General features: G+C 42.6%; 1 protein-coding gene across 8 annotated transcripts in view; it reads right to left on the bottom strand.

The window, feature by feature from the left end:
- Positions 1-144: 144 nt before the first annotated feature.
- LOC5521079 overlaps positions 145-13,609 on the bottom strand; it is a 37,552-nt gene continuing 24,087 nt past the window's right edge. For 5 of the 8 annotated variants that reach the window (XM_048729016.1, XM_048729018.1, XM_048729015.1 and 2 more), the window contains 17 exons: positions 11,304-11,445; positions 10,762-11,038; positions 10,003-10,062; positions 9,846-9,936; positions 9,478-9,569; positions 9,308-9,366; positions 7,970-8,143; positions 7,267-7,377; positions 6,613-6,772; positions 5,881-6,016; positions 5,682-5,713; positions 5,068-5,226; positions 3,657-3,959; positions 2,624-2,746; positions 2,095-2,154; positions 1,594-1,751; positions 145-1,367 (listed from right to left, as the gene is read on the bottom strand). In XM_048729016.1, coding sequence (XP_048584973.1) covers positions 1,133-1,367; positions 1,594-1,751; positions 2,095-2,154; positions 2,624-2,746; positions 3,657-3,959; positions 5,068-5,226; positions 5,682-5,713; positions 5,881-6,016; positions 6,613-6,772; positions 7,267-7,377; positions 7,970-8,143; positions 9,308-9,366; positions 9,478-9,569; positions 9,846-9,936; positions 10,003-10,062; positions 10,762-11,038; positions 11,304-11,445 — 2,372 coding nt within the window. In that variant the 3' untranslated portion in view covers positions 145-1,132. Of the gene's footprint in view, positions 1,368-1,593; positions 1,752-2,094; positions 2,155-2,623; positions 2,747-3,656; positions 3,960-5,067; positions 5,227-5,681; positions 5,714-5,880; positions 6,093-6,612; positions 6,773-7,216; positions 7,378-7,969; positions 8,144-9,307; positions 9,367-9,477; positions 9,570-9,845; positions 9,937-10,002; positions 10,063-10,761; positions 11,039-11,303; positions 11,446-13,609 lie in introns of those variants that run through there. The other 3 variants (XM_048729020.1, XR_007311914.1, XR_007311913.1) reach the window with 3 other exon arrangements.

Raw genomic sequence — 13,609 nt, 5'->3', positions numbered from 1 at the left:
TTGGTCAGCACCTCGCGGAGAAGTGGCGTTATTGGAAAACATTTCAATGCTGGCTAGTGACGGGGCAATAAAATCCGCACTTGGTCTTCGACTATCTCCCAACTTTCTCTTAAGCCTGATTCCAAACAACACATAACGACTTCAGGTGGTCAATTGCTTTAATTAATCGGTCTCATTTTTTTAATTTAAATGTTAATATTCTCTTCTAATAATACTCGGGGCTTTACCGTAAAGTCAAAAATTTACAACTACATAGACGTCTCACAGCTGGGCTCAATAAACTACCTTGTTACCAAGGTTACCATAAGCTGTCATAAGGTAATAAGTCTCTTAGAAACTCAAGCAGAAAATACTGCTGTAATGTAATTTTATTAAAAGTAGATTTCACACTTTTCGAGCAAAATTCGCTTTAGGCGGAAAGACACCGCAATATTTCAAAAGCGCAAATGCAACGAGAATGCAACGGCGCGCTGAAAATCCAGGTATAACAAACAAAATGCAATGCTATTCTTTTCTATGAGTCAGAGAAGTCTGTAATACCTTCTAAATGATGTATTTTTATTATATATAAGCCCGCATTAAACGGAGTTTACGTCTCACACTGAAAAAATATAGTTGAAACTAATGATCACTTTGAAGATTTATTCTTTCGCAAATACATTTCTAGGGATTTGCTGCGGTGTGACAGAAGAGCAAAGTGCGTTGAGTCACGTGACATGACGCACTAGTTTTCACGGATTGTCATCTAATGCCACAGGTAGCCCAAGCTCTTTATTTGATTAATTGATTTTACGGTAAACATGGGAGAAAAGTAAAATGAGTGAAAAATAAAAAACAACTTGTTGAAAAGACGTGTGTAATCTAGTATTGTGTTTATATTTACTTTTTGCGTGTTCTATGGCCGAATGAAAGCGCATTTTTCAAGGTTCAAGATTCACTATTTGAATGAACGAAGTAAATATAAACAACACTAATTTTTTTTTCTCCCTATGTTTACCGTAAAATCAATAGGGACAAATAAAGAGCTTGGGCTACCTGTGCCAATGCTTTGAGATCCAGCAGTCTTTGCGAGTGGATGCATCCGACAAGTCTCATTACGCGCACCAAAAAAGCCGGGTAATCGAGCATGGGATCATCCATGACCAAAGGTCGCCTTCATCTTCTTGAAAGCGTCTTGGAATTTTCGAGAGTTTTGTGAGGAGGATAGGTGGAAGTTGGCGGTGTTTTCGGATGCCAGCGTGTGAAGGTTTAGATCACGGCATTCGAGGATGCGCTGCACCAAGTGCTCCTTCATGGAGTCATTTGCCTCAAACGCGTATCGCATCTGCTTGAAGAGACGGATTTGATCCACAAGCCTTCCGATTGACCTAAAACGGTAGTAAACAGATGTTACAAGGGTATCGAAAACGCCTGGTGCGTAGTGTTTTGGCCGCCAGCACCAGCACCATCGCCATCGCCATCCCCACCACCATCACCACCACCATCAACCATTACCAACGTCATCGCCTTGATCACTATCACCAGCTTTCATCGCATCATCGCCATCTTTACCACTATAAAAGGATTCAAAGCTATCACAGCAGAAGTACATACCTCATCTTAGTCCACTTGAACATGCCGTTCGCGAGCGTGAATCCACCGATCTCTTGTTGCTGGATGTGCATCAGGAACAGGAGCGTGCAAGGGATTGTGGGTTTTTCTCGGACTGCATGGTCCCGCAACAACCACAGGCTGTCCGTCTTAAGAAGAACCTGTGAATAGCGCCTTATATAAGTGAAGGAATAAAACATACAACGCAAAAGGACAATAAATATATACTTGTACATATATTTCATAAAGGGAAGTTCATATAAACTGTTAGACTTAGATTGCGAAATCATACACTCGCAGGCCCGTAGCCAGGTTCAGAAGATCATGCAGCTTTTTGTTCGTTTTATGGTGAAATAATCAATGACTGTCGTTGTTCTAAGAGGGACAAGCGGGTAAGCTGTGAATTCAGCAGGGAGAGCAAGATACAGAAACTGAATCTGCTTTTATTGTAATAAGTTTTACCGTAAAGGAATGCTCTTAGAATAAGTGATAAAATAAACAAACCTTGATCGCCTTTAGCTCCTCCAGCGACTGTATCACTTTGTTAGGTACTTGCTTCCAGACCTGAATAAACGAAAACGTTTTCTTAAGCATTTTGCCAGTCGAAAACGAAAACGAAAACGTTTTCTTAAGCAATTTGCCAGTCGATACATATGACATAAACAATCCTGTCGGCTGACTCTTATTACTGCTCTGTTTTGTCATAGTGCTTTGCGCGAAACAATAGCCACCTAGAATACTTTTTATTTTTTTTAGAAATTCAGCCAAGTAGAATGCGAGAATCAGTGTACACTAAATGTGGAATTCCTTTACCACGCTGGCTGGCTCGTGGAGGTTTGTTTCACTCAAATAGTGTATTTCTCGCATTCTATTCTTAACTGTCAAAGGTGACCACGAAGCCGCGCGTCGCATTGTGATCTAATGACAATTTCCCTTACTGGATTCATTTTCATTCTACTGTCTTGATTCCCCATCGCTCTTTTACCCCCCACCTCCCATCGTTATATTGGCTAAAAGCTGGTTTGTCTCTCACCGGAAGTTGTTTGATGACGAACATTTCGAGAGCGTCAATGATCTGCACGCACGTGGCAAAGTTTCTCATCTCTGCGCAGTGCTTGGCGATACTCACAAACTTGGTCACCAACACCAGCTGACTCTATATAAAACATACGGGATATGATATATACGGGGTATCACACATACACACATACGGGTTAACAACACCAGCCGACTCTATATAAAACATACGGGATATTATATTTATGGGGTATCACACATACGGGCCACCAACACCAGCTGAGTGTACACAAAACATACGGGATATGATATATACGGGGTATCACACATACGGGTCACCAACACCATCTGAGTCTACACAAAACATACGGGATATGATATATACGGGGTATCACACATACGGGACACCAACACTTGCTGTGTCTACACAAAACATACGGGATATCAGGGGCGTACGCAGGATTTTAACTAGTTGCAGTCGTAGCATTCAGAAGCTGAATGAGGGCGTGGCCCCTCATCCCGCATCCCCGTGAAGATTTCATAGCTCCTGCTTTTGGGTTTAAAATTGGCGTCAATGCGTCAGACTTTTGAGATTATTACACGATCCTCTGTCATCCTCGATCTAAAATAGGACTTCAGTCTTTGCGTGGTACCGAACGACATAACAATATGTTTGGAAATCATCTGTAGACTACCATGATTAAGAAAATTATAGTTTTTATTCTCATCATATATATAAAACTACCTACATACAAATGAATGAGTAAAGATTTGATTTTCCCCCCTCGTTATGCAAATAAGATCGCCATTTTTTTTGCAGTCCAGTGACTGCAGGCCTATAGGCTGCGTACGCCCCTGGATATGATATATACGGGGTGTATTACACATACGGGTCACCAACACAGTGGTTGTACATCTATTAAGCGGCCGCTTCAAAGTCCTAATGTCTGTGCTTTTCACGCGTAAAGCGTTATATAATAGAGGTACCACTGCTTGGGACAAGAGAATGAAAGAAAAAAAACCGCCGGATAATTGGCAGTTTCCTATACCTTAACAGAAGCTGCACTGCAGATTTCCACGGCAACCCACATGGATACATCTTGAGCATGCTCAAGCATAGCTTCCAGGCTGCCGTCCATGTTGCATGAGCCTGCGAACAGATTGTGCTCGCCGCTGGAAGAGAGATCTGTGGGCTCGTTAGGCAGGAGACTGCCTCTGCGTTTTCCCGCGCTGAACCCCAGCATGTTGTCCATCAAAGACGATCCCTCTTTTGTGGGGGAAGATCTCCCTACCCCTACCCCCAGCGTACGTGAGTTGAGAAAGTGAATGGAATGCGAACGTGTAAACAACTCCTATGAAAATGAAGGATAAAATAAGTATTTTATCAACATTACTTTCTTTCCTTGTTTTGCCGTCGCAAGTCCTATAAGACGCCAGACATACACTGGACCGATGAACTTCCTTTAAACCCTTGTCCAGAAACTTCTATATTTTGTGAACCATATGGTAATGTGGAGCCTTGGCGGATGCAAATATGGTAATAAGCAGCCTTGGCGTAACTAAATATGGTAATGTGGAACCTTGGCGTAATCAGATATGGTATTGTGGAACCTTGGCGTAATCAGATATGGTAATGTGGAATCTTGGAGTAACCAAATATAGTAATGCGGAAACTTGGCGTAATCAGATATGGTAATGTGGAACCTTGGCGTAATCAGATATGGTAATGTGGAACCTTGGCGTAATCAAATATGGTAATCGTGGAAACTTGGCGTAATTAAATATGGTAATGTGGAACCTTGGCGTAATCAGATATGGTAATGTGAAACCTTGGCGTAATCACATATGGTAATGTTGAACTTTGGCGTAATCAAATATTGTAATCGTGGAACCTTGGCGTAATTAAATATGGTAATGTGGAACCTTGGCTTAATCAGATATGATAATGTGGAACCTTGGCGTAACCAAATATGGTAATGTGGAAAAGTGGCGTAACCAAAAATGCTAATGTGGAATCTTGGCGTAACCAAATATGGTAACGTGGAACCTTGACGTAATCTCTTCCAAGGGCCACCTCACGAGTAAGCCACTTTTTACCATCCGGAGTTGGCGGAGACACGGAAACCTAATCAAATATCGGCTACCGGTCATCCGATCAGATATTAACGAAATCTGAGGGTTTTCAACTTTAGCATGGCTCACGGGAAACAGTAAACTCTATGCACAAACAGAGATGCGTACTTGATGACGTATACATCGTCGACAAAGTCGCTCAAAGCATCAATTTTCCACGGCCAATGAAAGCGAGATACTTTCAATCAAATATTGTTATCAATTGTTATCAAATTGATTGATTGTTATCAAATATAAAAGAAGTGGTTGATCAACATTCTTTAATATCCTTGTAGTCGGTATGTGTCATGCTTGCGAGCTGACATTTTGTAACACAACTGAATTTACCTGCTGAATGAGTGTTAGCTGCTGAGCCACAGTGCGCGATGAATGGTCTGTTACGGACATTGCCTTCAGGTTTGCTGTGGGTTTGTAGAAAGAGGCGGCCTGGGGAGAACCTCGCTTGAAGCATTGTACCGTGGGCTTGCTTTTGCGCCGTGGAGTCAACTGGACACGAAGCCATTTTAAAGTGTTATAAAAAACAAGGTTATTATATATTGATTTAAATGCGCCAAAAGGATGATGTATGCAGGGCCTCAGCCCGTAGCAGAGGGCGGGGCACTATGGACATGTGCCCCCCCCCCCCCCCCCCCAATATCTTAAAAAATTAAAAGGAAATGACCAGAAGGGGCGTGGCCGTGCCCAAGAACATGTTTCTGCATTGTACCCCACCCCACCCCCAATATTTCGATACCTGCAACGGCACTGGTATGTGAAGTTAAAAAAGTCTATGTCTGAAAGTCCTCTGAACTAAAAGGTACTAAAAGGGAAAATTAAGTCGCCATTTTACGCTACCGCTTCAAAATACAGACACCAGGGGGTCGACGTTATGACAGTTGTCAGCATGACCCGCTGTCTAAGCCCTCAATGTTTCAATTCCCTATGATTTTTGCGAGAAATACCTTTCTTGCTGCATCCATAATGCTTGGAGCCCCTGGCAGTAAAATAAGTCAAAACGTTTGTTAATAAACCAGACTAAAAAGAGAGTAACCATGAGGTCTGGGGCCTCTATATATTCTGCATATGTTTTACGTATGGAGCGACGAACGGACCGTTATGTTTTAGCAGGCCTTCTGATAATGTTCGAGAGCACATGTATACCTTGTGGAAGTTCTGCTTGCAATACGGCCATGGTGTCTGGTGTTTCCTCTGCATCTTCGTCTTCCTCCTTGCGGTGCCTTTCTGAGATAAGCTCTAGCAACATAGCGCCACGCTCCGTACGGTCCACGGGTACAAACTAAAGACGAAATCACAGTCAATACGGATAGATTAGCTCTAGTTGCGCCACGCTCCGTACGATCCACGGGTACAAACTAAAGACGAAATCACAGTCAATACGGATAGATTAGCTCTAGTTGCGCCACGCGCCGTACAGCTCACTGGTATGAACTAAAGCGCACATCAAAATCAACACAGATAGATTAGCTCTTGTGGCGCCACGATCCGTACGGTCCTCAGGTATGAACTGAAGTGCAAATCAAAACCATCACGGATACATTAGCTCTAGCAACAAAGCTCCGTACGGTCCACGGGTATGAACTAAGCACAAATCAAAGACAATACGGATTTATTAGCTCTAGTGGCGCCCCAGCCCGTAAAGTATACTGGTATTAACGAAAGCGCACATATCAAAATAAATACGAATAGAATCAAAAAGCCCAAACTGTCGCGATCTCGTACCAGAACAATGAATACAATACACCAAAAACTGGAAATCGACTCGGTCAAAATAAATACGGATACATTAGCTCTAGCGGCGCCACGATCCGTACGGCCCCTTATCTAGCATTCGAGTTAGACGTAGATTTCAGACGAAAGATAATGTGCACTCACCTCCTCTTGGATGAAGGCTACCAGCTGCCCGAGAAGGCCTGGGTCTGGCTTGAAGTCGAACCTGTAGCAAGAATCTATCCACTCGGCCAGAATGTCAAGGGCCCGGTACCGAATCTGCAGCTGGTGACTGAGAGGCTGACCGGACTCCGAATCTGCCGCCCTAGCAATGAATCATGGGAACGCAAAAACTTTGAGATAATGATTTCCGATGCTGATTTGATGTATTTGGAATAATAAAATAGCATTTTTCGGTTATAATGATGTTGATGACGATGATGATGATTATAATCATGTGATGATGATAAGGATGATGCTATCGCTGATGCTTAAGTGATGACATTAACTTCTTCATTTGCAATGTTGAGGTGAGTTAGGCACCTGAACCACGATCAATAATTTATTTATTCTCATGATATTTGTGATGCTTATGTGCTGGCACATAATTCACTGAAGACTTGCTCGTCCTATCTCTGTACGTATTAATCACTGGTCAGTTGCTCGTCCTATCTCTGTACGTATAACTCACTGGTCACTTGCTCGTCCTATCTCTGTACGTATAACTCACTGGTCACTTGCTCGTCCTATCTCTGTACGTATAACTCACTGGTCACTTGCTCGTCCACTTTACGTATGAATTTAGCAAATAGTGGGAACCTGAGGGAAGCCCGGCACTTGTCCCGTATGAAGTTGAACAGGTCAGAGGGCGTGGCGCAGTAGCGGTAGGTGTAGAGGAAGTAGCGCACGTACGCCTGGCTCATGGCAAATCTGGAAGCGAACAGTTACACAACACCGTCAGCACTAGCCACAGCCTGGGATTACTGCAGCAGAGAAAGCCTGATATCCAAATACTGATGTTGAAATACCTCTAATAAGCCCTAGGGGGCTTTTGACTCTAGGTGTTTATAGGCCTTAAAAGTGTCAGATGATATTACGTAGGGTATATTACAGTTGTCTCTACATAAAAAAGGCCTTTGCTGTCATTTTACATTTAAACCAAGCAAGAAAGATTGGTTGTAGAGGGGGATCACTGGAGAGGGGGACTTGAAAAATGATACACCATGGTACTCGCTTACAATCCGAAGAGGCACGATGATATACCGATGGTACTCGCTTACAATCCGAAGAGGCACGATGATATACCGATGGTACTCGCTTACAATCCGAAGAGGCACGATGATATACCGATGGTACTCGCTTACAATCCGAAGAGGCACGATGATGTACCGATGGTACTCGCTTACAATCCGAAGAGGCACGATGATGTACCGATGGTACTCCGAGGAGGCACGATAATATACCGATGGTACTGGGTTACAAGCCAAGGAGGCACGATAATATACAGATGGTACTCGCTTACCGTCCGAAGAGGTACGAGAAGAGGCCGAGCATGGTTCCGTACTGTAGCATAGGTCCTCGTGTCGACTCGCCATGGGCGTCGCTCATATCCGCGCCTCGTTGATCCCATAAGGGGGAGAAGCTGAGGAGATTGTTCTGTTGGGATGGCTCCAGCATCACGTCATCGGCCCCGTAACTAACAAGTTAAACAGACAATCACGTTATCGGCCCCGTAACTAACAAGTTAAACAGACATTCACGTTATCGGCCCCGAAACTAACAAGTTAAACAGACATTCACGTTATCGGCCCCGTAACTAACAAGTTAAATAGACATTCACGTTATTGGCCCCGTAACTAACAAGTTAAACAGACATTTACGTTATCGGCCCCGTAACTAACAAGTTAAACAGACATTCACGTTATCGGCCCCGTAACTAACAAGTTAAACAGACATTCACGTTATCGGCCCCGGAACTAAGAAGTTAAATAGACATTCACGTTATCGGCCCCGTAACTAACAAGTTAAACAGACATTTACGTTATCGGCCCCGTAACTAACAAGTTAAACATTCATGGTGATGGGTGACGGTGGTTTGTAGAACACGGAAAGGGATACGATGAGGAAAAGACGTTTTAGGAAACACATGTATGATTGTTCTTCCATTTTACGTCTAGAAATGCTAGATTAGTCATATAGACAGCCAAAAGCATTTCGCTTTTAACGCCTAGCGATGGGATTTTAAAAAATTGTGATATTTGGAAACGATTTCAACTATATAATAATTTCTGTCGTACATGACTTAGATAAGCAACTCCACTCTAGACTCTTGTACCAGTGTTATATTAAAGCCTAGTTTCCATGTTCAGGGCCGTAACGTGGTCGTTTTCTCAATTAAGCACAATGCCCCCCCTTCCAAACAAATACGTTAAGTATTGTTGACTGAATCGTTAGATGCATATCTTATTTTTACAGCCTCGTATTGACGAAAACCACAAGTATTTCCTTGTGCACATATCATTCGTCCCACATTTGATCGTAATCAAAATGGCTAAAAACAGAAGCTCCACTTTTTTCATTCACCTGTCCTAGAATACATGCTGGCTGAAAACAGGAAACAGGGATTCAACCTAACTACACTTTGGTTTAATTAGGGGACCCGGAACCCCTATCATAACTGTCCCAGCGGCGTAGCCAGGATTTTTAACAGGAGGGCGCCCAAAAGGCCCTTTCAAGGCTTTTTTCCTGTATTTTAATAATGTCTCATACATTTACTGTATTTTTGGCTGCTAAAAGGGGGGGGGGGGGGCGGGTCCCTTGGCCACCCCGCTAGCTACGCCCCTGTGTCCCATAACTTTACCTGGTAGCAAAGGAGAACAAGAGGGTATGGTTGAGGCCGAACCGCTCTGCGTAGATATTCTGCAAAGAAAAGAGTTTCAATCTAAGTAAGGGTATTCTTATCAGTAGCTCTTGTACTGCCTCACTCTCGGTGCAACAAAAGTTACATCACATGTGATGTACTCGTCTTACCCGTAATCGCCGCTGGATATATTTCAGGTAAATAATCTTTCTGTCACTTTCTTCGATCTCACGAAGTAGGTTCGCTGCAAGATCTTTCACGTCTAAAAAACATAGAAAAATATGATAATAAATTAAAGGCTATCCGTAGAAACTTACACACTACTGCAAATATTAATAAAACTTTCGAGTACGCGAAACCAAAACCGCGCAAAAATGGAAACGCCGCACGAAATGATGTTACTGTCGGTACGCGAAAAATATCCACTTACATTTAACTTTTTACCCAAAAAGAGATTTCTTTGCGCTACAGGACTACGACACATGTTTCCTGATACAGAAAGAAAATCTTTCCTTAAACTTAAATCTTGTTACGTTACCTTTCTTGTGGTCTATATCAGCCACCTTGTTGAAAGACGTCACATTTTTTCGCTTTGCTTTTCTTTCCAGTGTTAGCTGCTGACTGATTTCCTGGTAAAATGAACATTGTCAGACAACATGCACAGAGTCCTCGTTGAAAAGGGACAGTCTTCTCACCAGGATTTTGGCTCCAAGTCTTTCCGTCAATTCATTGATGCTGGGCGACAGCTTCACTTTCTATAGAACAATAGACGCATCAAGTTGTATTGTAAAAGGTATTTGGAATTGTAATTTAAAATGTACTCAAAAAGTACCATATTTCATTTACCTTATTACACTAAATTTTCGCGACGTCAAAATTTCGCGATTTTGAGATGGCGATATTTCGCGACACTTTATTGTCGCGATTTTCCTATTTTCGTAAAAAAATAGATCACTTTATTTTCGCTATTTCGCGATTTTGGGATAATAAAATCAAGCAAAACAAGTGCAATTAAAATGTGCTGTAATCATCAAAACTGAAACAATTTGTAACAAAAAGACGCGTGGGATAAATTTAGTTTCATAAAAATATATAAATACAAGTCCAACTCAACCCCTTGCCGTACTATATGTACATTAGATGACTAAATAGACAAGGTGTTTTCATAAAGCTTATAAAACGGCCAATATTCCCCCAAAGGCTTCTTGTGTACTTACTTAATTTTCGCGCATCCTTATTTTCGCGACACATAATTTTTGCGTCACTTTATTTTCTCGAATCTTTTAAAATCGCGAAATTCGCAAAATTAAAGTGAAGCGAAAATCAAGTGTAACAAGGTATCAAATACAATCTAGGGCATCTCAATAGCATCCCCAAATCAGCCGATGAATGGTTGCTTTCCGTCACTTGGTGTTTTGCTAGAAATTGCGCCGAAAGAGGCTCTTCACACATACCATCACTTTGTGGTAGTCGTCAAACAAAGGCACCAATTCATCGTTAATGTCCCTTATGGTGTCAGGGGCGATGACACGGAAGGGCAGAAATTCGGAGGGTTCTCCGAGCGATAGAAGCACGTAATCCCTGATCTCCACCGAGCTCCTGTCGCTGCTGGTACGAGACAGGGAGTTCAGGTACCCTGTGCCGGGTTCCGATACAGACCCATCACGTGAAAGAACAGACTCTGAAAGACTGTAGTCGCTCACAGTGCTCTCTGAGAACTGGAGGGTCGGCCTGTACAGAAGAGAAAATGTGGTAAACGAAGTTAGACTCATTTTAGCCAACTGGATCTCGCACTTTTATAGTCGTGTTTATTGTCGTTTCTTATAAAAAAGACATGTTATTTAGCTTGTTAACCTGACTACCAAAGCAAGTTGGTAGTTTAGCCAACCAGGATACGAAAATAGCAGATTAAAGCCTGACAAACTTCACCATATTCTAAAGCGAAGCGCACTGGCCATTTCCCTAGTGAAGGGGGTAAGGGCGTCGGCGTACATACCTCCTGGTCTGCTGTCCCTTGGTAACCACAAGGTACATCTCCTCCAGCAAGTCATCATCCCAGTACAAATCACCGTACTGATCACTAACGGCCTCCTTAAACATCTCCTCGTTCATTCCGGACAGAGACATGATGTACTCGGCTACAATATCACACAGGCAGACAATATAACATGGTCTAGGCGGCCACAATATTACGTAGGGAGGCAATAACATGGTCAACTTGGCTTCAGTATCATACAGGTATGCAACAACATGGTCTACACGGTTTCAGTATCATACAGGCATGCAATAACATGGTCTACACGGCTTCAGTATCATACAGGCATGCAATAACATGGTCTACACGGCTTCAGTATCATACAGGTATGCAATAACATGGTCTACACGGCTTCAGTATCATGCAGGTATGCAATAACATGGTCTACACGGCTTCAGTATCATACAGGCATGCAATAACATGGTCTACACGGCTTCAGTATCATACAGGTATGCAATAACATGGTCTACACGGCTTCAGTATCATACAGGTATGCAATAACATGGTCTACACGGCTTCTATCATACAGGTATGCAATAACATGGTCTACACGGCTTCAGTATCATACAGGTATGCAATAACATGGTCTACACGGCTTCTATCATACAGGTATGCAACAACATGGTCTACACGGCTTCAGTATCATACAGGTATGCAATAACATGGTCTACACGGCTTCAGTATCATACAGGTATGCAATAACATGGTCTACACGGCTTCTATCATACAGGTATGCAATAACATGGTCTACACGGCTTAGTATCATACAGGTATGCAATAACATGGTCTACACGGCTTTAGTATCATACAGGTATGCAATAACATGGTCTACACGGCTTCAGTATCATATAGGTATGCAATAACATGGTCTACACGGCTTCAGTATCATACAGGTATGCAATAACATGGTCTACACGGCTTCAGTATCATACAGGCATGCAACAACATGGTCTACACGGCTACAGTATCATACAGGTATGCAATAACATGGTCTACACGGCTTCAGTATCATACAGGCATGCAACAACATGGTCTACACGGCTTCAGTATCATACAGGTATGCAATAACATGGTCTACACGGCTTCAGTATCATACAGGTATGCAATAACATGGTCTACACGGCTTCAGTATCATACAGGCATGCAATAACATGGTCTACACGGTCTCAGTATCATACAGGCATGCAATAACATGGTCTACACGGCTACAGTATCATACAGGTATGCAATAACATGGTCTACACGGCTTCAGTATCATACAGGCATGCAACAACATGGTCTACACTGCTACAGTATCATACAGGTATGCAATAACATGGTCTACACGGCTTCAGTATCATACAGGTATGCAATAACATGGTCTACACGGCTTCTATCATACAGGTATGCAATAACATGGTCTACACGGCTTCAGTATCATACAGGTATGCAATAACATGGTCTACACGGCTTCTATCATACAGGTATGCAACAACATGGTCTACACGGCTTCAGTATCATACAGGTATGCAATAACATGGTCTACACGGCTTCAGTATCATACAGGTATGCAATAACATGGTCTACACGGCTTCTATCATACAGGTATGCAATAACATGGTCTACACGGCTTAGTATCATACAGGTATGCAATAACATGGTCTACACGGCTTTAGTATCATACAGGTATGCAATAACATGGTCTACACGGCTTCAGTATCATACAGGTATGCAACAACACGGTCTACACGGCTTCCGTATCATACAGGCATGCAATAACATGGTCTACACGGCTACAGTATCATACAGGTATGCAATAACATGGTCTACACGGCTTCAGTATCATACAGGCATGCAACAACATGGTCTAAACGGCTTCAGTATCATACAGGTATGCAATAACACGGTCTACACGGCTACAGTATCATACAGGTATGCAACAACATGGTCTACACGGCTTCAGTATCATACAGGTATGCAATAACATGGTCTACACGGCTACAGTATCATACAGGTATGCAACAGCATGGTCTACACGGCTTCAGTATCATACAGGTATGCAATAACACGGTCTACACGGCTACAGTATCATACAGGTATGCAATAACATGGTCTACACGGCTTCTATCATACAGGCATGCAATAACATGGTCTACACGGCTTCAGTATCATACAGGTATGCAATAACACGGTCTACACGGCTACAGTATCATACAGGTATGCAACAACATGGTCTACACGGCTTCAGTATCATACAGGTATGCAATAACATGGTCTACACGGCTTCT

The sequence above is a fragment of the Nematostella vectensis genome, chromosome 6 (assembly GCF_932526225.1).
Source record: "Nematostella vectensis chromosome 6, jaNemVect1.1, whole genome shotgun sequence".
Classification (NCBI taxonomy): domain Eukaryota; kingdom Metazoa; phylum Cnidaria; class Anthozoa; order Actiniaria; family Edwardsiidae; genus Nematostella; species Nematostella vectensis.
The sequence above is the reverse complement of the archived record's forward strand: the minus strand, read 5'-3'. Positions and strand labels throughout refer to the sequence as shown.